This window comes from Centruroides sculpturatus, unplaced genomic scaffold (assembly GCF_000671375.1).
Source record: "Centruroides sculpturatus isolate CEXI.00-Female unplaced genomic scaffold, Cexi_2.0 scaffold400, whole genome shotgun sequence".
NCBI lineage: Eukaryota > Metazoa > Arthropoda > Arachnida > Scorpiones > Buthidae > Centruroides > Centruroides sculpturatus.
Genome location: NW_019384654.1, coordinates 492,651 through 519,739, shown reverse-complemented (window position 1 = coordinate 519,739; position 27,089 = coordinate 492,651). Strand labels below are relative to the sequence as shown.

At 34.3% G+C, this 27,089-nt stretch overlaps 3 protein-coding genes and 1 pseudogene across 3 annotated transcripts in view; 2 read left to right on the top strand and 2 right to left on the bottom strand.

Annotated features, from left to right (window-relative positions):
- Positions 1-2,324, bottom strand: part of LOC111626385 (KAT8 regulatory NSL complex subunit 1-like) — a 58,051-nt gene extending 55,727 nt beyond the window's left edge. Inside the window, exon 1 of the mRNA XM_023369741.1 lies at positions 647-2,324. Coding sequence (XP_023225509.1) covers positions 647-1,818 — 1,172 coding nt within the window. The 5' untranslated portion in view covers positions 1,819-2,324. The remainder of the gene's footprint in view (positions 1-646) is intronic.
- Positions 2,325-11,537: 9,213 nt separating this feature from the next.
- LOC111626383 (RING finger protein 166-like) lies at positions 11,538-11,927 on the top strand. Its single transcript, XM_023369740.1, has one exon. The coding sequence runs from the start codon at positions 11,538-11,540 to the stop codon at positions 11,925-11,927; it is 390 nt and encodes a 129-aa protein (XP_023225508.1).
- Positions 11,928-19,566: 7,639 nt separating this feature from the next.
- Positions 19,567-27,089, top strand: part of LOC111626378 (WD repeat-containing protein 7-like) — a 101,901-nt gene continuing 94,378 nt past the window's right edge. The window contains exon 1 of the mRNA XM_023369733.1: positions 19,567-19,699. The gene's annotated coding sequence lies outside the window, so the exon portion shown is untranslated. The remainder of the gene's footprint in view (positions 19,700-27,089) is intronic.
- LOC111626382 lies at positions 25,736-26,505 on the bottom strand (annotated as a pseudogene).

Here is a 27,089-nt window from a genome sequence, read left to right as displayed (position 1 = left end):
GAAATTTATACAAACTTCTGGTTTTGGAATAAGTGATGACAAAAAATTTTTTAAAACAAAAAATGAAAAAATATAAATCCCTTTTACAGAAATATTTTAGAATTATTCTGAAAATTTTAAATCTTCAATTATAAATCTTTAATAGTCATAAATTACAAACAAAAAGATCTCGAAAATTTCTTTGTTCTGTACACATAATAACATCAATAAAAAGTGTTTTCAGAAGGTAAAAATTGTTCATCTCCAATATTACTTTCAATAATCACGCAAAGATTCTAAAATGTCAAATCAAATTTTTCATATTTATCCATTATAATAAATGCCACTATTTTATTTCATTTCTCCCGATAAAGAACTTTCACCTTGACACTTCATGTCAATTTTTATAGCTACCTTGAAATGCTATGCTATAGATAAAACCAAAAATTACAGTAATTTGTATCAAATTCTAAATTTAAAAAAATTTAGAAATGTATTTAGAACATATTTTTGTTTGGTAAAAAGCCAAATCAATTTTAAACTAACCTTTTTGAATAATAAATAACCTCACACAGCTTTCTATTGATCCAATTTCAAAAATTATTGTAGTTAAGACTAGTACTATTTACAACACTAAAAATTATTGAAAATAATCATGCAGACTCACATGCTTGGCGGAGTATTTTTCTTGCCGACACTTCCGTCGTCCTCGTCTTCGCTGCAACTTTCGCCTCCCGAACTGCTTTCCGTCACATCGGAATCCATACAAAATTCGAGATGTTTCAAATTCGATATTAAAGTCCCTGCCGTTCTATTCATTTCTGTGGATACTTCGGAATTAAATTTTAAAATCACTTTTTCGTTATTCACACGATTCTCGACGTCTAGCAGTATTCCTTTGTGTAGCGATAGTAACTTTGTGGTTTCACGAGATTCTAACTTTCTCACTAATTTCACTAAAGCGGCAGTCGACAGGTTTCTCACATCTTCGTTCTGTAAAAACTCTGTTTTAAAAATATTAGAATCCTTAATTCCTCTATTAGATAGATGATAAGCTTTCTTCTGACACGAAATTCCCAAGCTCTTTTGCTGATGATCCACAAAAGCCCGCAGCTGTCTGGTCACGTGAAACTCCACACTTTCCGCTTCCAATCTGCGTAACCTTCTGATCAGATTTTCCGCCCTTCTCTTTAGAGCGGCGGTCCGACTTTCGATCTTCTTAAGTTCTGCCGCCGGAGTATTTAGTCCGCCCATCGGAACGGAGCCGGGTCTGCTCTCCGGCGGGGTGGGAGGTCGCCGGTCCACATCATTCGAAACAGTTCCAAAGACGGTAAGATCGGAGGGGTCTTCTAATTCTCTCGGAGACATCACCAGCAACTCCCGTTCGACGGTACCAAAAGCAGACTGATGTTCTAAACTGGGACGCACTTTAAAATCGCTATCTAAAGACGTATTTGCACTGAGAAGACCCATACTGTCCCGTACAGGAGAAATATCTCTATTCATCATAAGATTACAAAAAATAGGTGCGCAATCACCTACTCCATTCGGATGGCTTCGGTCTTTTGATCTCCACCCATCCGAAGTGTCTATTTTAGATGGATGCGGGCTAAAGAGTATCCAGAAACAAAAAATATAACGACCAGTGGACTCAACTGGTAAGGCTGCGAAGCCAATTAAATCGATGAGGCACACGTTGACGAGGCAGTAAATGACACAATGCGTGCTGTTAAATGAATCAATCTGTAACGAGTACTTAACCAAGATATTAACCGCCTTTACAAGGGCGGGTGCCATAACTACTAAGCAACATATCCTAATAGTACCTCGCAACAGCATCCATTTCACAAAAAGTGAAATCCGCAGCCGAAAATCTCTATTACTATTTGAATCCAAGACAACGCCTCGAAATGGCGCGTTTCAACAATGAATGACCACGTGACCAGGTTTGATTTAGTCGTCTGTCGTATTCACTTCCGCTCTGGCCAAATCCTTATTACAATTTGCCAAATTATTCAGATTTATATTTGTTTAGCGTATATTTTAATGGAAAATTATCGTTTAAATGCATTTTACTATTAAATCTGCAACACCACGTGACTGTTCGTTTGTCGTTTTGCAGCAACTTGGCGTTCGTCGTCGACGGGTCATTTCTTTATCCGTTGCGAAATATATGCGATCTACAAGTATCCGATACTAAAACCAACGATTAATCGTACTTTAATAAGTTATTTTGCTATATATTTACCGTTTATACGCCGTAAGAAACTCAACTTCGTTATTCTCCACCATCATGGCGGATCTACGTCTCCCCAAAACAAAAATGTTACGTTTAGTCTCATTTGCATATAAACGATGTCGTCATAATATACCCCTCTAAGCACAATTACGCCATTGGTCGATACAAATAAAGACCGTTTCGTGTCTCCAATAAATTTTATAATATTTTACTTTTATAAATTGACCACTTCGTCACGATTTTAAGTTAATTATAAGACAATTCGAATGTGTCCGAAAATAATAATTATTATCGTAATCCCCGAAATAATACGCGCCACGCCACTCCACGTCGGTGACGTGAATTACAATGCGAACGAGAATGGAGGTTAAATTATAATTAATTACATCTTATTCGTTGCATAATTTAATACGTAAATTATTATTACAATATAATCTACGACGTTAGCCGAGGGAGGAAAATAATCTGCGTAATAAGGGCTACGGAGACTGCGCAGTATCATTTCGAACTTCGATCTCGTCGTGGTCGAACGTAGGAAGTGACTCTCACTTTTCAAGTGGTTAGTTTCTGCTGATAAGCGACACGAAAATTCAATTAACTCAAATATTCATCAACAAAGAATTCCCGTAATTTAATTTAACGACGCATCAGAATTACGGGATAATCAAATTTTGAATTTTTTTTCTCTCGTGTCGGTTTATACGTACACGTGGTTATTTTATCGACACGTTTGATGGCTTTCGATACGGAAAAATAAAGAAATTATATATATTTTTAGTAAATTTAAGCTTGTACAATGTCAAATATAATGTTTTTACGAGTGTGAATTCTTAAATAACGATTTATTTGAGTTAAAATTTATTTTATAAGGATTATTCATTGGAAAATTGTGTTTTTTTAACTTTCATTTCAACTTTTCTCGACAGTTAAATTAAATAAATTTATTATAAAAAATACCTTTAACGTTTTAATTCTATTAAGTTGCATGTAATTGATTTTGAGCATAAAAATAATATAAATATCTTTAACTTTACTTGAATCTATATGATAAATATTAAAAAATAAAACCACTTTAATCAAATTTAAGATATTTAAAAAAAAAAAAATTGTAGATATATTTAATTAAATTAAAAATGTAATTTTATCTAAAAAGAATTTTTGGGCTAAATTTGATATCCATCTGCATCATTCATGTGCAAAGTTTTCAATTTTAAAAGTAATCTCCAGAGAGCATTAAAATAAGAAAATAAAGGAGGAAAAAAAATAATTTAAGTTTGTTTTGAATTACAAAATTTTTTGTAAATAAATTTAATATAAGAAATAATTTATTCTTTTTAATTTAGTAAGTTTTTACTGTTTTAATCAAGTTGTTTTTTTTCAAATTTGATCTTTGACCTTTCTTCAGTGATTATTTTCATACATTTTTGATTTCTCTGTACTTTTTTTAATAAAGTTATCTTTATTTTCCGTTTATATAATTATTTTATATAAGTTTTATATTTTGTATGCATCCGAATATAAAAAAAGTGCGCTGGAAAGTGATAAGAATGGCAAAAATGGACGAAGGAACTACAATGTTGAGCAAAATAAATTCAAACAAAAGGTTAAACCGAAAGAGAAAGCAGTAAAAGCTTGATTACTGAACCGTGTTTTGTATTCATTTTTAACTTGATTTTACTTTTCAGGAGGAGTTATTCAAGAATGAAAACAGGAAAGGCGCATTAAATAAAAAAGAAAGAAGAAAAAGCTGCTTCAAAGCTACAAGTTTTATTCATATTTTTTTATATTTAAAATTATTCGAAAAATGGAGAAGTAAATAGAAAATATCAATTATTATAAATTACAGACATACGTTAAATTTTTGTAATAATAATAATTTTTTTTTTTAAATTTGTCACTTGTACATCATATTTATTTAGAGTTTAGAATGGCCTAAAACGTGGAAAATTTAAAAATGGTAACACGAACTGCCGGTTGTTACGTTTATACCGGTTTTATTCGGGATAAAATTGCGTTTTTATACGTTAAAATCTTTTATGAATATGAATATTTGTTATTATTTCTGGTACAAGGATATTTATCTGACGTATACGAGTCCAAATCAATAACGAATAAACCAATTGCGATTAACGTAACCATAGAAACAAAGCGTAGGATGTACCAATAAGTTATCTAGTTCATGCAATCTCACCAAATATCAAGCATTAATGCAAATGGATTTAATCGATTCATCGAACATTTATAATATTCGCATTACATTTTATTCCGCTTATTCTAAACTCGTATTCTATACAAGGATATTTTTTTTCCTATGGAAGATTAAATTTACTTTCTGGAGAAAGTGGATATCTTTTTTAAAATGGCTCTAATAAATCCGTTTTCAAAGCAGCTAAAGGTTTATTTATTTATTTATTATTTTTTTCTGAAGTAGTGCTATAGAAAAAGATCTCTTTCGAAGTAGCCTTATAAAAATTCGATGCTTCTTCTGAAGAATTTTGTAGAAAATAAATCTTTCTCCAGTCACACAGAAAGTTATTTTTTAACTAGCAAATAGAAAATAAACTGTTTTTTTGAATATTCATTCAAAAAATAAATCTTTTTTAAAGTTACCGTCGAACATAACCCTTTCTGAAAAGCCTTAAAGAAAAATAAGTCTTTATTTGGCATAGTCTATAAATAATGGGCCTTTTTTTGAAAGAATAGAAAAGTTTGTGTTTGTATGGAAAAATGGGGCTTCCTTTGCAGGATCTGCTAGAGGATGAACCTTTTTTTGAACTAATCCCTTAGAAATGAATACTTTTAAACCATGCAAAATATGATTTACTCTTCACATAAAAGTTTCGACTTTCAAGGAGAAAAAAAATCCAACAACGAGTTGGATAAATTTCTCGGTGAAAAAAACACTATGACACTAGCTCAAAGTTAAAAAAAATTGTGTGGAGTCATCTGTTACAAGACGTTATTAAAAATAACTTTTATATTATTAATTATTATAAAAAGACTAAAAGCTTAACTTTAAACGTAAAAACGAATTTCTTCAAAAAATTGTAAATGACAATAACGAGTAAAATTTTTTGAAGTCCGACCTTGTTAGAGATATGGCACGCGATCCCCTCTACCTTCCCACCCCCTTGACCTTTAACCACCAAAATTTAATAACATCGATGCCCTCTTATATACAAGTTATTGGTTCCAAATTTCATTTCTTAATCTTTACCCCATTCTGAGATATTAAACGAAATAAATGCCAACACACACATACACGAGATTTTTTTACTTTTTTGAATTTAAGGAGTCTCAAAACATCGAGATTTGTAAGAAACTCGGAAGGTCAAATTTCAAACGATTACAATACTTTCCCGTGTTGTATATATAACAGCCGGGAAAGTAAAACTGGGTTTATTTTCTGAATTTTGAAATGATATATACTGAAAGTTCTGTTTTAAATCAATGTGATTTATTTAAAACCCAATTTACGCTCGGTTTTTAAAAATCGTAGCTCAAAATTAATATAAATTATTTATTAGTAGTGGCTTGTCCCTATACATTATACTTTTCTTCCTCCCAAAGCGGTAGGCTGCCACCGTAACCACTCGGCCATCCGGCCTTAAACTTTCAGCTAGTGTGGTAGTGTTTTTTTTAAATTTAAATATTTTTTTAAATGGAAATTTTTATCATAATTCAACAAAATTACTTCTCTTAAGCTTTTGTTATTACAGTATTTAAATTTTATAAAGTATAAATTTTTCAAGGTTCCTTAACTTCCTGTTTTAGTGCCAGGAAAATCGCACCAGCCAGATTTTTTTGTAAATTTCGATCAAATTTACAATCACGAAAAACGTGATTAAAAGCAATTTACTATTTTTCATTGATCTGTTTACGTAAAAGATTTATTCATCTTTGTCCCGAATACGTGTAAAAAAATTAAATTTTCGTGTCGAGGTAATGTATAGTACTTATGAATAAAGAACTAAGAGAATTCTTTTGTTGTAAATATAAATTTTTGTATCATATTGCAATTCGTTTGATGTAATAAAGTTTGAATTACATCATGGAATTTAAGGAAGGACTTTAAGTCTTTACTTCGAGAATCTGAATATTATGAGCTTGCCTTTAGTAATTGATTATTAATTTCCTTGCTAATTAGCATATGGGCCACGAATCTAAATTCACTAAATTACTCTAAATTCCCACTAAATTGGACCAACACACCCAAAAAATTGAATCATGCAAACTTTATTATGAAGTAATATAAAGAATTTTTGGTGCTGCTCTTTAAAGCGCAACACTCGGCATATTTTTAGATTTGGAAAACAAATTTCTTTGTATTGCGATAATTTTTCCGATTACAGGTAGTACAAGTTTACTCCCGTGTGGGTGTTTAACCCGCAATGGAGTATACCACCACCGGTGAGCGAATATTTGTTTTTATTCTTTCGATCCTCTGGGCTATAAGAGGGCCTTTTTTCAAGCCTATCGTGGGCATGGCCAGGCCCGCAATGGGCTTCAAAATAAGCTTGACAGCAGGCTTCACCAACTCGCTAGTGAAAGACGGACCAAACATATCGTACAGCCTCGTACAGCCTTAAACCTTCGTACAGACGTTGTTTTTTTATATACAACCATATCAACCATGTTCTTTTTCGTTTCAGATTCTCTCTTCGGAAACTTCGGTTGACTTCCCGCTTCCGACGGACCGCTCGCCACTTCCGACCGCATCGGAGGCGGTCCCCAGCCCGGGGGCCGGGATCCCATCCTGGATCCTAGTGGCGGCGCTATGGCTCCTGTCCCTCGACCGAGGCGCCCGCCGGGTCCCTTCGTTAACGTGCCAACACGTCTGACCTTGGCCAACACCTGGACTAACTCGACCGCGGCTGAGTCCCCGTCCCGGGCGGCGGTATCTAGCGGTGACGGGACGAACTAATCGATCCGCCGTACTCTCCGGAGGCAGCTACAGTATTTTACTTAATTTTTCTCTCTCTCTCTCGTTCTGTCTATCTCTCTCTTTCTCTGTCGACGGGTGGGCATTTGTATAACTGTAAAAAAACGAGAGTTATTTTACTCCAAAAACACGAAATATATATATATACAAAAACAGTCACACATTTGACACGGTTTTATTAATAATAATAAAAAATACCCGCAATTCCTGGCAAATTGTGTTTTTTTGTCGGCCGCCGGAAATACGTCATCGCGGACGACGAAAAATGGTCGGGGCGGACACTCCGGACCACTCGTGGCCGGATGGCCCAGCGGTCAAGGTGGCAGCCTACCGCTCTGGGGGACCCGAGTTCAAATTCGAACGGGTCGAAAAATCCCCAGGAATTTTTCGGCGGTGGTCCGTCACCACCCGGCAGCCCCATTGTGGGCCCGGCCGAACCCATAATGGGCTTGCAAAAAGAGGCCCCTCTTAGTGCCCACAAGGCGGAAAGGGTTAATAAAGAAATTCGCTCTTCAAAAGAAATAACGTGGAAAGGGGAACGGGCCCCACCTCGAGGGCGGCCGACGGTCCCGGTTTCGCGGGTGAAAATTTCACCCAGACAGACTGAGGAAAGTAGAAGAACCGAGAAGAAACCATCGTCTACTTCGGCGGTTCCCAGAATGGGCCCTACCACTCCCGGCGGCGCAAAGAAGCACGGGGGCGGCAAAGGGTCTTGGGGGAAGAGACTCGACCGAATCGTCACCATAGGGGAACGAGGGTGAGAATCAACCACCCCTTTCCTCTATTAAAACGAGTAAGACGAAGCATTACGTGAAAGGGTTTCCAGATATCGAGAACAAAGTATGGTAAGGACACAAGTGATAAAAATGGGCGAAGAGCCCATTATTATAGGATCGAGTGACTTTCAAATAATGGGCTTTAATACAGCTGTATAAAAGGCTTTACCAGGCGAGTCAGATTCTTAGAAAAGCTTTTCTAAGAATATTTCCAAGACTTTCTCACAGAAGGAATCGAGGAAGCGGCAGCTGCAAAAGTTTGGGATGGTCGGTCAACCGACCGATATCCGAAATTCGACACGAATTACTGATTAGAAATGAAAGCTGGTACCGTAAATAGTAATGAAATTATAGTATTTTCGTATTTATTTGATCCATATAAACACCCAATTATTATTATTATTATTATGTTGGGTTTAGTGGGTTGTACTCGGTTTACACCGGTGGCTGAGTACTATGCCGGACCAGAGTCAAGGCATAGCAACCAAAACAAAACTAAAATTAAATNATATTTACTAGCTAGAATCTCCATTATCCGGAGTTATTCGTTATTCGGTCGGACAAATGTACACTAGATTTTGTTATAAAATGGCAAAGGACTTAATTTTGAGGGTAAGGATGAGTTTCATAAAACAATTGTAAATGCTAAAGTCCAACCTCTCTCGAAATACGACGAATGACACTCCTCCGCCTCTTCATCCCTTCAACTTTCAGCAGTCAAATTTAATGTCATTAAACGCCGTAATACACAAACGTATGTGTAAAATTTCAGAAATGTCCGACAAAAAGCACGGAAATTATTCAGCTTCGAATTGGCTGAACAAAATCGCACCCCTTCACACACAAATACACCCATACATACAGAAAAAAATCCCGAAATGTTTTGCATTTCTCGACTTTTCGAGGTACCCCGAGTGCGTTAACAATTAAAATTCTCTCTGGAAGTCCCCATCGGTGTCGGTTCCGTCGTGGTATTCTCGTCGGCGGTATTTTGCGCGTGTAAGCTAAATTTTGGTAACAATTCGTAAATAAGGAATTCAAAAAATGACCCGCAAGATTTTTACGTTTCTGTTCGTCAAAATTTTACGTATAATAAACGGTCTGCGGCCGCCCGGGATACGTAAAATTACGGACATATACAAACTTCCCGTTTGGACCGGAGGTCACGTTACTTCGATTCAAAATTTTCCCCCCAAACGAAGTCACATAGATAACCGGCACGACTCTATTGCTAACAGGAAAAGTGTGAGTTACAGGGGCAACCCACCACTAAAAGAATTGAGAACATTGTGACGAAAAATTGCAGCCCGGCATCGCGATGAGGTCACAATAAATCAGTGGTTCCCAACCTTTTTTCATTAGTGTACCCCGTGACATGCCATATCTCTAGATTGTACCCCGTGACATGTCATATCTTTAGATTGTACCCCTCATTTAAGAAATTTAGTGAGTAACCGTATTGTTAAATTTACATATTGTAACTTTAAATTAAAGAAAAAAAAACTAAAAGAAAAAATGTATAATAAAGTTGTGATTGTTGCAAGGAACATTATTTATCTAATAATTTTTTAATACTATTAGTTTGTGATACATAATATATTATTTTTTCTGCCATAATAACTAACTTTTTTCTGTACCCCTAAACAACCTATCGCGTACCCCTAGGGGTACGCGTACCACAGGTTGGGAATCGCTGCAATAAATAATCACTGGTTAGAATTGGTTTGGTTTATTTGGTTACTGCAACGCCACACGCGAGCGATCTTTCGAGGGGAATGAATTCCAGGAAGACTTTGACGTAAAGCTGGCCCTATTTAGGTGTTACTAACGTGAAGAAAACCCAGAAAATGCCACGTGACCGGCCCGTTGGCCATGACCGAACCCACGATTGGGTAACTACCAGTGTTCGGTGGTTTAATGCACTCGGTTACTGGAGGACACTTTTTAGAATTAAGAAAGTACCGTTCGGAAATGCATTTGATGTTAGATGTGAAAAATTAAATACTTGTATACTTTTTACAGGGTAACACAGGCTATACGCTATCTGTGTCAGTAATCTTGTGGCGCAAAATAAACGCACGATATCGTTGACGCAGCAATTAAGTGAATATAATATGCGTATATATATATAGCGAACAAACAAACAATATATAATCCTGATTCATATATATACATATTAATAGTTTCTAGTCAGAACTGTCACCAGTGATTCAGTGAATAAAGCCAGTGAACTCCAGCAGTTGTTGGCGGGTTCGCACTCTACAACAGGCTGCCCAATCAGATTTTTCTGGGTTTTCTTCGCGTTAGTAACACCGAAATAGAAGCTAGTTTCCTATAGAAAGTTCTCTCTGCAGACCGGTTATCCGAAAAATAAGTTATCCGAACAACCCCAGTCCCAATTGATTCGGATAAACGACGCTCTACTGTATTATTATAAGGACTCATTCGCATCGTACAGTAAATATAATGGATCCATCTGGCTAGAATCTCCATTATCCGGAGTTATACGTTATTCGGTTGGACAAATGAACACGAGATTTTGTTATAAAATGGCAAAGGACTTAATTTTGAGGGTATGGATGAGTTTCCTAAAACAATTGTAAATGCTAAAGTCCGATCTCTCTCGAAATACGACGAATGACACTCCTCCACCTCTTCATCTCTTCAACTTTCAACAGTCAAATTTAATGTCATTAAACCCCGTAATACACAAACGTATGTGTAAAATTTCAGAAATGTACGACAAAATGCACGGAAATTATTCAGCTTCGAATTGGCTGAACAAAATCGCACCCCCTCACACGCATACAAATACACCCATACATACAGAAAAAAATCCCGAAATGTTTTGCATTTCTTGACGTTTCGAGGTACCCCGAGTGCGTTAACAATTAAAATTCTCTCTGGAAGTCCCCATCGGTGTCGGTTCCGTCGTGGTATTCTCGTCGGCGGTATTTTNTAACAATTATAAAATGGCAAATAGCTTGATTTTGAGGGAAGGGATGGGTTTTATAAAAAATTATAAATACTAATAACCAGTAAAACCGTCGATAAGTCCACCCTACTGGAGATACACACGACCTTCTTTGTCTCCCCGCAGAATTTAGGAAATTTTCGACAAAAAGCACAGGAGTTATTAAGCTTCAAACAGGGTGAACAAACTCGTGTCCCACACGCGCACACTAACGTCCATACAAAAAAAATCCCGAAGTTTTTTCGTTTCTCGACGTTCCAAGATTCACTGAGTTCAAGAATGTAAAAATCTTGTGGGAAGTCACTTTTTGACCGATGGCCATACTTTCCCTGTGTCGTGTATAACAGCCGGGAAAGTAATAGGGAAATATAATTTCGTGTTTGTATCGCCGGGGAGAAAGGCGATTTGTAGGAAATTTCGTTAGAGTTATTAGGCTAAACGAGATTTAATAGGAACGCTTCGACACGATAATGCATTACTTGTATACGAAGGATGTAAACGAGTACAACATCTAAGTTAAATTATAAAATAACTGGGTACGAAATAATTGAACGAATAAACAATCCAAACGATTTGTATTATAGAATAATAATATCCAGGCAATTGTTGGAATTACACGTCGAAAAAATGGCAGAAGAAGAATTGGACATTTTTCACATCAAATGTCCCATTTGTCTGGATGTTTACGTCGACCCGGCCATCCTCACTTGTGGCCATCTCTTCTGCATGACGTGTATCGAGAATGCCAAAAATATCACGAAAGCCTGTCCGATGTGTCGCTGTCCGATAAGCAAAATTAAAAAGAGAGACGATCGGGTCAAGGAAGTGAAGAAAATCATGGTCACGCATTATGCCATCTGCCATTCGTGTGGGGAAACGATTCTTTTATCCGTACTACGTGAGCACGTGACAGCGTGCGAAAAGACTGCCAAAAATTCCAACAAGAAAACTCCTCCGGTACAAAAATCATTCGATGCGCGATGTGCAGAAAGAAGATCGCGCCGAACGGACTCTTAAAGCGACTGAAAAACGAGAAGAGGCGTGGACGTTCGTTGATCTGTCCGACGTGCGCTTTAAATGCGACTAAGGCCCTGTACACACTAGGCGTTTTACGAGCGTTTAGCGGAGCGTGCGCACTGGCTCGGTTTGGAAATGGATGTGGAAGTGATTGCTTGTGTGTGGCTCCACTATCGTCGCTATAAAAGACGACGGCGGAGGCAAAGAGAATTTTGGGTGCACCCAATATTACGAGATAGACTGACGCATGAAATGTTTGCGACGTTGTATCCAAAACTAAGACAAAATAAATTCAAGTTTTTTAATTCTTTTAAAATATCTATAAAATCCTTTGACGATGGTTGGTCTCTTTTAGATTTCATCAATAAATAGATTAGTATCGAAATGATCGTTCTCCATTTCAGCACATATATCTCAAAGCGCTCGGCTGACGCCCGCAAAACGCGCGATCGCATGTACGGTAACATGGCAGCACATATATCTCAAAGCGCCCGTAAAGCGCTCGCAAAACGCGCGTTTTAACAAAAATCTATAAGCGCTCGCAAAACGCGCGTTTAACGCGCGCTTGGCTTTTGAGTGTGTACGGCTACATAGAACTCTTGGTTCTTATAAGCGCTCGCAAAACGCGCGTTTAAAAGCGCTCGCAAAACGCGCGTTTAAAAGCGCTCGCAAAACGCGCGTTGAAAAACGCCTAGTGTGTACAGGGTCTAAATCGAGATCGTCGCATCGTTTAAAATAGACGCGAACAAAATTTTCAACGAATAATTTTGAATCGAAATAATGCTTCGTTTCGGCCAATCAAAATGCAAAATTTCTGAATTTTAAATCATTAAAATTTGATTTTATTATTTACGAATAATTTCTTTATCTGGAACAAATGATATAAACACGAGAGTTGCGTTTCGGATCCTTTATAGATCCGTTGGTGATAACGACTTTTTATATTTTATCAATTTCGCGGAAACACGAAATAATTTGTCAATTCTCGTGGAAACACAATGGCGGGCGGATTAATAGTTTTGTTCGATTGGCAAACGAAAAAGGACACTGGATTTTAGAGGTTCCACAAACTTGTATTACTTTACACGGTATTACTTTCCGAGCTACGGTATACGTGAAGTATTGGAATCGTGTGAAATTTTTTGCAAATCGCCTTTTCTGAGACCTCCGGAATCCAAAAAAGTCAATAAAACTGGAAGTACCACGGATATATATATATGTACAGTACAGTACAGTACGTGTATATGTATACGTCTGAGAGTGTGTGTGGGGGAGTCTACTTTGTTTAGTATCGGAGGATGGAGTAAACAGTAAGAAACGAAATAGGGCAAGGTAACTTGTATATAAAGGGTATCGATGTTATGAAATTTTGGTGGTTAAGGAAAACCCCATCGGATCGTAATGTGATTGGTTAATAGAAATATGATGTCACTAAAACTTTTAAATTTTGTAAATATGCGTTTTATACTAAATTCTTATATAAATATGTTTCGTATGTTTTAATTGACAAACATTTTACGAAATTTAAAAATTTAAGATTGGGTTGGTTTATTTGTACACGGCAACGCGACACGGGCGATCTACCAAGAAAGAATGCCTCTAGGGAAGACTTTCGAAGGGAAACTGACCCTTATTTAGGGGTTACAAACGTGAAGAAAACCCGTAAAACTCCACTTGGCCGTCGAATTCCACCCAGCAACTCTCCAGGAATATTTTATGAATGGTCTGTCCCGGTATGTCAGGACCCGTCCCTTAACATCCGGCCGTCCTCATTGCGGACCTGACCAAACCAATAAAGCGTATGTAAATAAGTTGGTTTTGTTTGATGATATACGGCAAAGCGATGGACGATGTACCAAGGGGATTTTTTTTTTATTTTTTCACCCTATGAACACTAAGTCGGCGTTCTTAGCAACCCATTATGGGTTAAGCTAGGCCCACAATTGGCATATCTGGAGGGAGCAATCCTCCAGATATGCCGGGTCTCCGGATATTCCGGATCCCGACCCTTACCACCCGGCCGGCCGGGTGGTAAGGGTGGGGACCCGGCATATCTGGAGGGGTCACCCCAAAATATTCCTGGAGTTTTCCGATCATAGGTCTGCAGAGCAGTATGCTGCCACCTTTAACTCTTCAGTTATATGTCAAAGGAAGATGCCTCTCGGGAAAACTTTCTATCGGAAATTCATCCCTAGTTAGGTATTAGATAAATTAATAAGTGATAATAATATACAAGAAAATTTTTAAAAAATTAGAAAATAACATCGAATTTATTTCTTCTTTACATCAGGTGATTTTGATTTTAAAACCGCAATTTTTCTATTGAGCAGACTTAATCGAACTCTATTATTAGGGGCACTCGAGTCACGCAACAGAGGGGACCATTGTTAAACGATCAGAATGCAAAAGGGAAGAGAAACCGGCACTATAGCCTGGGCTCGGACCCGAAACTGTATAATAAAATTTTAATGTCTAGAAAAATTAATTTATGTAATTTCAAGTGATGAAGTGAGAAAGAAAAATTGTAATAAACCAAAAATATGACGTCAGGAGAAGGGATAGAGTAGCCTTGAAGTCCATAATTCCGGGACCCGTCACGTTCTTTACGGCTATTGCCGAATAGCGACGATGACGTCACACAGCACAGAGAGTCCAGAGTCTATATGGCTGTTCTAGCACTGAAGGGAAGCTATTCCATAATGAAGTTCACGCTGCCTTATCAGTGGTAAAACGAAATCTGGTAGTAATATGACAAATAAGGGTTACATTTTGTAGAGTATATCTCGAAACGACCAAAATACATTAAAAATCATATAATAGATTTTAAAAAAGTATAAAATTTCAAATTCAAATATTAAAAAATCTACAGTCGCGATCTTCACAAATGAAATAAATACAAGTCGACCCCCCTATAACACTGTTGATTATTCCGTTTTATATGAATTCCATGTTGTACGAGTCACTTAGACTTTATAAATACGTGAGCCGTTCACAGCCCGGAACACGTATTTGTAAAATCTAAGTGACTCATACAACATGGAATTCATATAAAACGGAATAATCAATAGCGTTATGGGGGTCGACTGTAAATATCATTACATACATTTCATATTAATGTAATTCTCCATAATTTTCTGTTAATATGTTCTGATGAGTAATTGCTTTTTTTTAATGACAATAGATGAAATTTTCAATGTATTCATCACTTTGGAACGTTTACGGTTGAATTGTAACTAAAGACATTAACAGCCAGAAAAATTATTCATATTTAATGTATCGTAAATAATCAAACTTTTAATTCCGTAGTCACTACACGTCAGCAATACTTTATAAGTTTTATTGGCTTACCATTGAAGTAATTTACAGGACTATTTTCTTATTAGAAATATCAATCTTCATTAAAATATTCACCCATCACTGCTGGGTGAATACAGCAACCGAACATTGGCAGTTTGTCTCAAGTTTTCGTCTGACCAACGGGCTGGCCTGGATACGAAGTTTTTTTTTAGATTTTCTTCGCATTATTAACACTTAGAATGGGGTTAGTTTCTCATAGTAAGTCCACCTGTGAGGCAATCTCCTTGGTTGATTGCTCATGTGTTGCATCAATCTAACTCAATAATTCAATAGATAATTTTTATTACATAATTTGGACTCTATTAATACGAAAAATAATGATATTCTCTTTACGTTTTGTTTAAACATTATAATCTAAATTATTTGTGAAACTACAAATGGCATACGATAAAGACGCCATTATTGGTCATCTGCTATAAAATACATGGAAAAACTCTGAAGTTAAATAAATAAACATGTTTGAGCCACAACACGTGTCGTCTTTTTACGAGAAATACATTCATTTGATATTGATTAGACTGAATTCCCTTTTCTTCGTATTGTCCTTTATATTCTCGAATCGATTTCAAGCTACTTTTAATTATGGAATAATAATTACTTTATAGAATATAACACGGAAAAGGGGATATATATTTTTAATTAATGCTACACTTTAACAAAGACTTAAATCATTGCAGCACGAGTTCACGCAGTCATACAAGAGCATTCAAATACACGTGATTGATAACAGCATCGTTACTTTGAGTGCGTCCCTGGTATAGAGGCTTTTATACAGCTGGATAAGCAAGCCAATGATATGGCCTGCTTCATTTGAAACGAGTCCATCAGTGGCCGAATGGATAAAACCACTGAACACCGGTAGTTGGTCGCCTGGCCAACGGGCTGGCCACGTGGAGTTTTCCAGATTTTCTTCACGTTAGTAACACCTAAATATGGACCAGTTTCCCATAAAAGGCCTCCCGGGAGGTTTCCCCTCGGCAGATCGCCCATGTGTTGCGTTGCCGTATACTAATTAAACATTTAAACGAACTATGTGATTGCATCTGTATATCCTGCTGTATTAAAGCCGCTTTACCAGGAAACACTTTCTATGTAGCTGTATTAATTTGTAATTTTTCCTCTTATTTTCTTTTTTATACCATTTCTATCCAATTTTCAATGAAATTTAATAACTGCGATTTGCTGTATTATTTAAAACAATAACCATGAAATAGACAATTTAAAATCTGTAGTGTGACCAACGAGCTAGAATACACCACATACAATGGCTGCTGTAAGCATGGTTACAGCGCTCTTAGTGGCAACGACGGGTACTACCTGTCGACCGCCATTTTACTTTAAGTCGAAACATTGAAGTCTGTACCACGTGTTGGGCAGGATTGTCACTTTTGAATATATTTTTCTCATCTAAATCTAGATTTGAGATTTAGGCAATTGCGTTAGGCAAATGTAAGTGATATAAATCTAGATTGTTTTCGAATTTAGCTATTTTGTAGAATTTATTTAATTTTTGTAAAGAAGATAACGTTAGAGTTTAAAGTGGTAAGTGTAGTACTTAACCCTCAATATAACAATATTTTTATAATCTAAGTCCCAGCCAGGTTTCGAAGGGCTTTACTTTCGGCCATATGATTGATTACATTGAAACGTGAACGTCGAACATCGAGCGCCGCTCGAAGTTCGACCTTCACGTTTTAGAGATGCCAGCCCGTCCTGGGGCCTTAGTCTCGAGTTTTTCGTGTTACAACTCCCAACGTGTTGAAGGTGTCACGTGGTACCATCTCACACNACGGGTGGTGAGGGAGGGTGCCCGATATATCTCGACGGCCACCTCTCCAAAAATTTCTGAGGATTTTCCGACGCGTCTGGATTTGATCCCGGGTCACCAGAGCGGTAGATTACCACCTCGACCGCTCGGCCAGCCTGCTTTTATATTTTTCCTGTTAACAATGGAGTCGTTCCGTCATTTATTTAACTCTTTTCGGGAGAACATTTTTGAATTGAAATAATGTGACTTCCGATTTGTACCGAAAATTCTTATGTAGTTAATCGGGGCCATCCGCCTCTAGTCTTTTCATATCTATTCTCGGCTTTCGTTTACCTAACTCATTTCTGGACATAAGAAAGGACGGACAGACAGTGGGAATTTATTCCTTTACTTTGCACACTCTTACGCAAAGAGTTAGAATATTCTAGCTCGTTGTCTTTACACAACATAAATGCCACGCCCCCTTGACTAAAAGTAAAATGGCGGACGTGTATTCAATTTTTCTCAAACAGGGCGTCACTTCAGCCACTCTATGTAGTATATTTTAGCTCGTTGCGTGTACATAACACAAATGCCACGTCACCTTGACTAAAAGAAAATGGCGGACTGTATTCAATTTTCCTCAAACATGGCGTCACTTCAGCCACTCTATGTAGTATATTTTAGCTCATTGGAGATAATTTTCAACTGTAATTAAGTAAAACGTTATTTCCTTAAATTGATACTTCTGATCACNGGAAATAATATTTTCTGATATGAAAATTATATACTAATATTTATTTATTTTTTAGCATTTATCTTATTTGCATAAGATTCAAATAGCAAAGTTTTGTCTTAATTCAACCAGGAAGTTTTAGAGAGGATTAATTTCTTTATACTCATAATTTATGATGAATTTCAGGAATTATACTCTTGTATAAACAACAAAGACTAACACCAAAATACAGCAGAAAAGAAAAATTTTACTGTAAATTAACATTTTCATCTGTATGTAAATGATAGCCTTAGGTTTAAATGGTAAAATACAAAATAGAACAGCAAAGTTTAAATTATAAAATTATCAGAATGTATTTAAAAGAAAATAATGTTTTTAATAAAATTTTGAGCTGAGTGTGCCTGATATGGAATGATAGCAGCTGGTAGTTCCTTGCCTCTCTGACACAGGGCTTGCCACTTTTGTGCTGGATAACAATGTGAAAGTAAACTTAAACAAAGCAAGTTTCTTGCACCAATTGAAACATTTAGGAAGACTTAATGTCTACAGGATCTTTAGGAGGAGAACTTCAGTTGTTAACTTCAAGGAGACTGGTTCAATCTCTACAGCCAGGGGAGTGCTGGTTGAGCTCACTTAACCAGCTGCTATCATTCAGTATCAGACATGTGCAGGTCTGCATTCTCAAAAAATTTTTCTTAAAAATGTTTTGTTCTTTTAAATGCATTCTGATAATTTTAAAATTTAGTTTAACTTTCCTGTTCTGTTCTGTGTTTTACCAAACCTGAGGATGTTCTTTACCTATAGATGAAAACATTAGATTACAGTAAAAATTATTCTTTTCTGCTGGATTTTGTTGTTAGTGTGTATTGTTTGTTTGAATATCTATCCAATTTTTTTGGAAATTGTGTGTATTCTTGTATGAATCAGATTAAGATATTATTCTGATACTGTATGTATGGTACAATATAATAAGGACAAATGTTAAAGCCAGATACCCATGAACTGGTCACTGACATTCTTATTCTTCCATGCCACAGATACAAATACTGTAATATGTAATGCCCTTTGATAAGGCTTATAACATTTTAATATTTTAATTTAGTTGANATAAAACACTTTTATTTCTCTTCCCATTGGTAATAAAATTTACATATTTTTCAGAGTATTACATAAATATTTTTATGAATCTTAAATTCTATATTGAATATTTCTTAAAAATGATAAATCAAACTGGCTGGATTTTACCTGATTCTTTATGTTAAAGAATTATTGAATAAATTATTCTTTTAAGTTGATAAAAAAGAATCTGGTAAATTCAACAATTTGAATTATTTGTCTTGTAGCTTAATTAACCGAACTTTTATACCATAATGTGTATGATTAGAATTTTATCAAATGAATCTTTTGCTGATATTAAAAATAACTGCTGAGATACACCATTTTTTGCTGAGATATGTTTATTATTGATTTATTAAAGATTAAAAATAACTAAAAATACTTGAACATAAAATAATTTTACAATAGTCATTGAAGATAAAATATCAGTACAAATAAATAACTGTTGACTGAAATTTTATCATCATTGATAATTTCCAAATTTGTATATTTATTGGTCATATTTTTGTTCTATTTTTTTATTTTTTAATAAAAGAAATCAAAATTATAAAAATTAAAATTCTCTAATTCAACAATACTAAAATTTGAATAGTATTTTATGCAATGCTTGTATTGTAGGTCAATAATATTTTTAAAAAAATTCTCGAGTTTCGTGCAAAACACGACAGAGGGCGTAGAGACAGTGGAAAGTATGATTGTATTCCTGATGGGAAAGGCCTGGAAATGAAAGTTTTTAATAACAGAAGAGAAAATTTCGAAATTATTTTAACTTAGATGCTTTAGTAGTAGTTTCAGCTAGTATTAAATTATTGCTGAGTAAGTTAAATATTTATTAATTCCTGATATTATTAAATTATTTTAAAATATGCTTCTGCTTATAAATGGACATTTAATAGTTTGGGGGGAGTACTTCAAAGTATATTCGATAACTTTGCTAGTGGCCTACATTAATTAGATTGTGTATATTCAGCTTTTCTTTGCTTATTCGACCGAAAACATTGCTGAATAATTTCTCTGTAAATGATATAACGCGGGATGTCTGTTTATATTGCTATATTCACTCCACCAGTTTAAATGGTACGTAACTCAATCTCTTCGACACTATCGTCTCTTTTGGTCGAATATTGACCAAAATGACAGCTTAAGAACTTTAGAAATGAACTAAATATCTCGGGAGCCTGGTCCTCTGATCACAACTGGTGATTCATTATCACTTTGATGTTAATCGGACTGTCTTACGCGTGTGTAGTATGAATAAATGCGTGATATAACAACCACTTGTTGATATTATTAAACTTATTTTAAAATCAGATTAGCTTCGTCATAAATTGAAATTTTACTGATTTAATTGTATATATACAGTATAACTAACAGATTATTTGAGGTATCTACGAGGAAAAAGATACCTTTCTGTTAACGGGATGATGGCCGATATGGTAAGATTCGAGTTCCGAACGAGGGGTTTTGCACCACCGTCGGAATTGTTGACCCTTTGTGAGATATTTGCCTCCAAAGATGAGTTTTTAACGTGTCGGTATACTGCTTATTCTCGTGCTTTACATGTAGTCGTGCACTTTGGTGCTTGCTATTACTTGCACGTCGGCACCTGGACACGTCCCCTAAAACTATGGGTATGTTCATAAAGTCGAACGAGTTAAATGCATTATTAACAAGTCAGTTACAAGTACAAATTCCATTCGGTGTGCATGCTCGATGTTGGTGACGTTTCAAACGAAACTAACTAAATTCATGAAGGAAAGAGTTAGTTTATGTTGTTAAGAAAACGGCGCCTGGCAATATCAATGTTTCTAGTTGTACTCGAGTGTTTAAATTGTAGATTAAAAGGTGAAATGATAGAAATAACTGTCTGTCCGAAGCAATCTAAGAAAAATATTTCAAATAAGACTGCACTATCAACATATGCATCTTTGATTTTACCAACAGTCATTTTGTTATAAATGGATTGGTCGAAAAGTTTGAAATAAGAATAACGATGACGTCATTCTCGTTTAACTTGTTCGACTTTACAAACATACCCTATATAACATCAAGTACTCCATGCACAGTTGAGTGGACTACTCAAAGCCACTTAGACTAAATAGTTAAATGTGATAGTTTTAGTGGAATGATGTGGACGATGATATCGTGCATTGGATTAAAGTTACAACCACCATCCCGCTAATGAAAAATGAAATGTATGTATATATATATATATATGAGCTGCTTGAGGAAACATAATGGTAAGCACTATTGCCAATGCCCAAAGTGTGATCTTCTGGCTCTTGTTCCATTATGAAACTAGAGTGAATGTTCACCTAGTTAGCCCCAATGATGGCACCTCCGTTATCGGAATGACGATTGTTTACACTACTTTTTTAGCGAAATCAATGTTTTATTTTGTATTTTTTATATAAATCACACCACCCCCATAATTGTTGACCCTTTGCATGATATTTGTCTTTGAAGATCAGTTTTTAATACGTATCAGTCTACCCACTATCCTCCACGCTTCACATATAGGCATGCGCTTGGTGCTCACTATTGCTTACACCTTACCACCCGGGTGGGCCGAGCCCCCACACCCCCATAAAACTATATAACATCAAATACTCCATGACACAGCCAAGTGTGCTACTTGAAGCTGGCACAGTTGTGTGGGCTAAGTTAAACACGATACCACCATTGGGGCTATCTAGGTGAACATCTACCCTAGAGGGATTGTAAAACACTTTCAGTAAAAAAGTTGATGTCAGAATAAAATTAGTCAGATTTATAGTTCAATCACAATTTTATTTTTGCTGTATTCTAAAACTTTCATTTTGGTGTTTATCAATTTATTCTCCTGAGCAGCTCATGTATGCACAGTATATGTATACAAATATAATAAAATGAGTATTATCAATTTCAATGATTACAATAATATTTTATCATGGTATTTTTGTGACCTTGTGAGTATTGTATAGTCTATTTTTTGCAAATAATTTTATTATATTACTGAATAGATGAAATATGCACATTTTTTTAATAAGTATGGATTTGAAGGTGGTTTGAACCTTTAATGATGATAATTTGATTTTATTACAATGTCTAAAATGTTTTTAAATTTAAGTATAGATTTTTCTTAAAGAATGAATTTACTTTGTCACTATTATTAAAAGTAAATAAATACTATGTAATGATAAAACACTTTTATTTCTCTTCCCATTGGTAATAAAATTTACATATTTTTCAGAGTATTATATAAATATTTTTATGAATCTTAAATTCTATATTGAATAGTTCTTAAAAATGATAAATCAAACTGGCTGGATTTTACCTGGTTTCTTTATGTTAAAGAATTATTGAATAAATTATTCTTTTAAGTTTATAAAAAAGAATCTGGTAAATTCAACAATTTGAATTATTTGTCTTGTAGCTTAATTAACCAAACTTTTATACCATAATGTGTATGATTAGAATTTTATCAAATGAATGTTTTGCTGATATTAAAAATAACTGCTGAGATACACCTTTTTTTGCTGAGATATGTTTATTATTGATTTATTAAAGATTAAAAATAACTAAAAATACTTGAACATAAAATAATTTTACAATAGTCATTGAAGATAAAATATCAGTACAAATAAATAACTGTTGACTGAAATTTTATCATCATTGATAATTTCCAAATTTGTATATTTATTGGTCATATTTTTGTTTTATTTTTTTATTTTTTAATAAAAGAAATCAAAATTATAAAAATTAAAATTCTCTAATTCAACAATACTAAAATTTGAATAGTATTTTATGCAATGCTTGTATTGTAGGTGATTATTATATGAAACATGATATTTAATGTACTAGTAAAAATGTTGAAAAAAAAAAATGATTTTATGATTTCAATAATTAGTCTTGCCTTAAGTTTCTTTGTCATATAAAAAGTATAAAAATAATGATAATTGTCTTTAATATTCTCACTCCTCGATAGTCTTTAGAGAACAGTTACGAATTTTTCTGAATTTTGAAGTTGTAAATTAATTATATTTGAAATAAAAAACTTGTTAGAAATTCATTTTTATATGTAAAATTTATTTTATAGTTACAATATATGAAGAATAACTGAGTTGTTATAGCTTTTTTCTGAAGAGGTGATTTTTAACTAATACATGATATATAATATCTCAATGATAATACTATATAATTTTCTATGAAAAAGTTAGAAATAAAGTGTGATTTTTCAGTCAATTCTTTTGAATTGTATAGGTTAAAGATTGCAAGAATCAATCTCTGGATAAATTCTCTTTTCTTTATATCTAAACTTATTAAATGTCAGATTTAATCACTATATTTAGATCTCTGAAAATAGAGGCAAATAAATTTTAATAAATTCTTAGATTGTTCAAATAGCAAAAGAGTATTTTTAATTTAATAAGTTTCCTGATGATTCTGTTTGTGAAAGAAAATTGTAATATCATTCATCAGTCTGTGGAATATAGAGAAAAAATGGCCTTATGCAATAACTAATCATATTTTGACAATTGTAGCATCTGTCATTATATTTTGTTGTGCTTTATCATTAAATTTTGACTTTTAAATTATTATTGATGATATGAAATACAAATATATTTAAAGCATTGTTTCAAACAAGGATTGGTGGTGCCAATGTGAGCAAGGAAAATTACTTGCATAACATTCAAAAATATGCATCTTTTCTTTCAAATCATTTATGAATTTCCTACAGAATTTGTATTTTTTCTGTTCCTTAAATTATTTGACTTTCCATTATGGTTTCTCAATCTTCCAGTTTCAACTGTGCTATTTTATGCCTTTCATTTATCAATGAAATGCATGATTTATTGTCTTTGATAAGTTTAATAAAGGCACCAAATTAAAAATTACTTTTTTATGGATTATAAAGGTTACAATACATGTGAATTCCTAAAGAATAATTTTTTAATTAGGTGCATGTTGGATGCTTATTTTAGTCTTTATAATGGCAATATTGAAAATACACACACTTACTAAATGAACCTGTTATTACACCAAAGCTTGTTGAGAGTGCAAGAAATGGATTTTACTTCAGTACAATGCTGAGGTATGATATATTAAAATTTCATGTTATAATTTCTGAAATTACTCACCAAATAACCCATTACGGTTGAAAATACCCATAAATCATGTAATTATCTGCACAAAATTGTACAAGATCGTCATATTGTCATTTGAAATTCACATTAGGTGAATATTACTTTGGCTTAAAGCTACTCCAGCCGAATGATTGCCAGATTAGATCAGGCAGTAATATAGCCCAATCTAATCTGGCAATCGTTTGACTTTAATATAACTACTGGGCTTACAGATTTTTATATTTATTTAAAGCTATCCTATAATATATATATGTGTGTGTGTTACTTTAAAAGCCTGTATATTGGTAAATCCTAGGTTTTACTTGTAAATCTTCAGATTTACCAACATGAGTTGATAAATGTACGGATTTTTATAAAGTGAGATGATTTACTGGGCATTTACCATTAGAATTTGGTACATGTTAGGTTTTACTAAAGACTGTTAGTAAATATTGGTTTTGGAAATAAAACTATAAGTATTTTAATAATCATTTATTGCAACTATTATAAACAGTCAATTTACTAAGTCTTATTTATTAATAACTAGTGAAGCAGTTCAAAAATACTTTTTTTAACATAACAAAAATTAAATTATCTTGTCAAAAATAATATAATAGCCTACGTTGGCTAAGCTAATCAGTAATCACAGTATTTTTTTAATCATTTGGTATTCATTGTCATTTAATAAAAGTAAAAAAAAGAATTTTACTTGTTACAACATGGAAGAGCTATCATGGCATTTAGAATTACAAAGTAATCCTGATGACTTGCAAGTGCACTTCTTTGTTACGCATTTTTTTAGGCAGTTGCATTTCTTGAAACCTTGTTCTCCGGTCAAAGACAATTTTGCGACAATTTCTTGAAGACTCACTTCTTTATCTTTAACAACTTCTTCTATCTTGATAAAGTCTTCAGGGCATGAGGTAAATTGATTTTGTGTATAAAGCTGCTTTAGTACTCCAATTTTGGTACCTAGTTGGTAAAACGCGTTGTCCTTTACATCTACTACAACTGCAATAACGCTTTTCAGGTTGGTTTTAGCTTTTGTCAATTTCAGGCACTTTCAGTCTTACATTTTGGCCAATTTTCACATTTGGATATTTATGAACAGACGTGGCTTTCATTTTTTCAGCTTGTTTCTCTAAACTCAATTTCACATTGTTTCTTATAGTCACTACAGATTCTATCTTTTTTGGTATTGGCTCTGTAGTTACAAGAACTTCCTGAGACTCAATCGTGTTTTCTCTCTCTGAATCGTTATATTGAAATCATCAGTTATTTGCTTTGCCTTCATCTTCTCAGTAATAATCATTTCATCATCTTGTGTTTTATTGTTGACAGTGCTACAAAGCCACAAAACATGAATATGATTTTTAAATGAAACAATTTTTCCATATTGCACATCGTTTGTACTTCAGGCTAACTTTTAACATTGAATATATTACCACCACCATATATATTATTTTATATATTAACACCATTTATTTTTATTATATTTATTTATAACTTTATTTATAAATATTTTATTTATACGTTGTAATACGGAACGATCTTGGTATTCAAAAATCGTTTAAATGTTAAAAAATTGGAACACAGCTATGTTCGAAAACTGTTAGGTTAAGCTGTTTTTTCTGTTCTATGAAATTTTTTCCTACGAGGGTCTCTGAAAGATGGCCGAAAACGTTTGAACATTAAAATTTTTATTGTTCATTTGCTGGAATTATCGCTTAGGTGTGAAGTGGTTATTTTAGTTGACAGTGCTATTGTCTATATCACCTTCTGACTCATTTTTAACAATGCTTTCTTCCTTGTCCTGTTCGATTGCATTTTCAACATCATTCTTTTGTTTTGTATTGTCATGCGAATGCAACAGCTTCTCTAAATCTTCTTCAGATCTTATAACTCTAATCATATCACTAGGGATTGCTGAAGTTGCAAGGCCCATTTTCATTGGACAACCAAACATTGCTTCGTAGGGGAAACATTTGATTCCCTCATGATATGCTCTGTTTTTCGTCACCTGGATGAATTTTAAACCCTCTGACCACTTCGATAACTGATTGATTTCCATCCACGTGCTCAAAATATTTTCTATGTCTTGATTAGCACGCTCCACTGATCCTTGACTTTGGTTATGTCTTGCCTTTCCATGTACAATTTTTACATTTGGCCACATGGAGCATAAACTCTCAATAACTTGGTTACAGAATTCTTGACCATTATCAGAATGAAGGATGCTCGGCACTCCAAAAGTGGTGAAAATATCCAAAAGATGTTATGCAACTTCTACGGCGCATTTAGTTTGAAGTGCACGAAGGATCACAAATTTGGTAAGATGGTCTTGGTAAACTAAAATTAATTTATAATTTCCATCTGGAATAGTTTGTAGATCTATTAGATCAACCTGACAGTGTGAGTTCATTTCACTGTGAAGTATAGGTCTGATGACAATGCTCTTTTTCAAAGTCTTCTATTTCTTTTGGCAAGGTTGACATAGCTTCAAATATGTCATAATAGCCTCAACTGTTACATTTTTATACTTGCGGCTACATTCCTTAAGCATCTGTGTCCTTCCACCGTGGCCAACAGCAACATGCGTTTCTTCAAGAATGTTGAATAAGTCCTCATAACAAATGTATTACCTTATTTCTCCATTCTCCTCCTTCATAGGTGCAATTAGTTTTTTTTCGCTGCCTACAGTCAAAATGTCGTAATGCTTTATACGCCTGTAATGAACAGCTAGTTTTTTTCATGTTCTTTGCAGCTTTTACTTCCTCCAAACACTTTGCATATTTGTCCCTATTGAGATAAAAGTTATTATCTTTCTTGCTTGCCACAAGCTTGTCCATTATTTCATAAAAACTCTGTTTCACACTCATCTTGATTCATAAATAATTTTTAGACAGTGAAATCTCAAACAGGATTAGAATTAACCTGTGCGTTCTAACATGTCAAACAATGTAATGTGGCCGTGCAGTGTTAGTAGCAGGGACTATTTTTTCAACATTTACCATGTCTCTGAGGTAAAACCTAAGATATAATGAGTAAATGCTGGTAAAAGTTCAAAATTAATGATGATTGACTTTAAAAGCCTGTATATT

Bases quoted from the DNA above. Each gene is read 5' to 3' on its own strand.
- LOC111626383 (XM_023369740.1), top strand. From the start codon at position 11,538: ATGGCAGAAGAAGAATTGGACATTTTTCACATCAAATGTCCCATTTGT.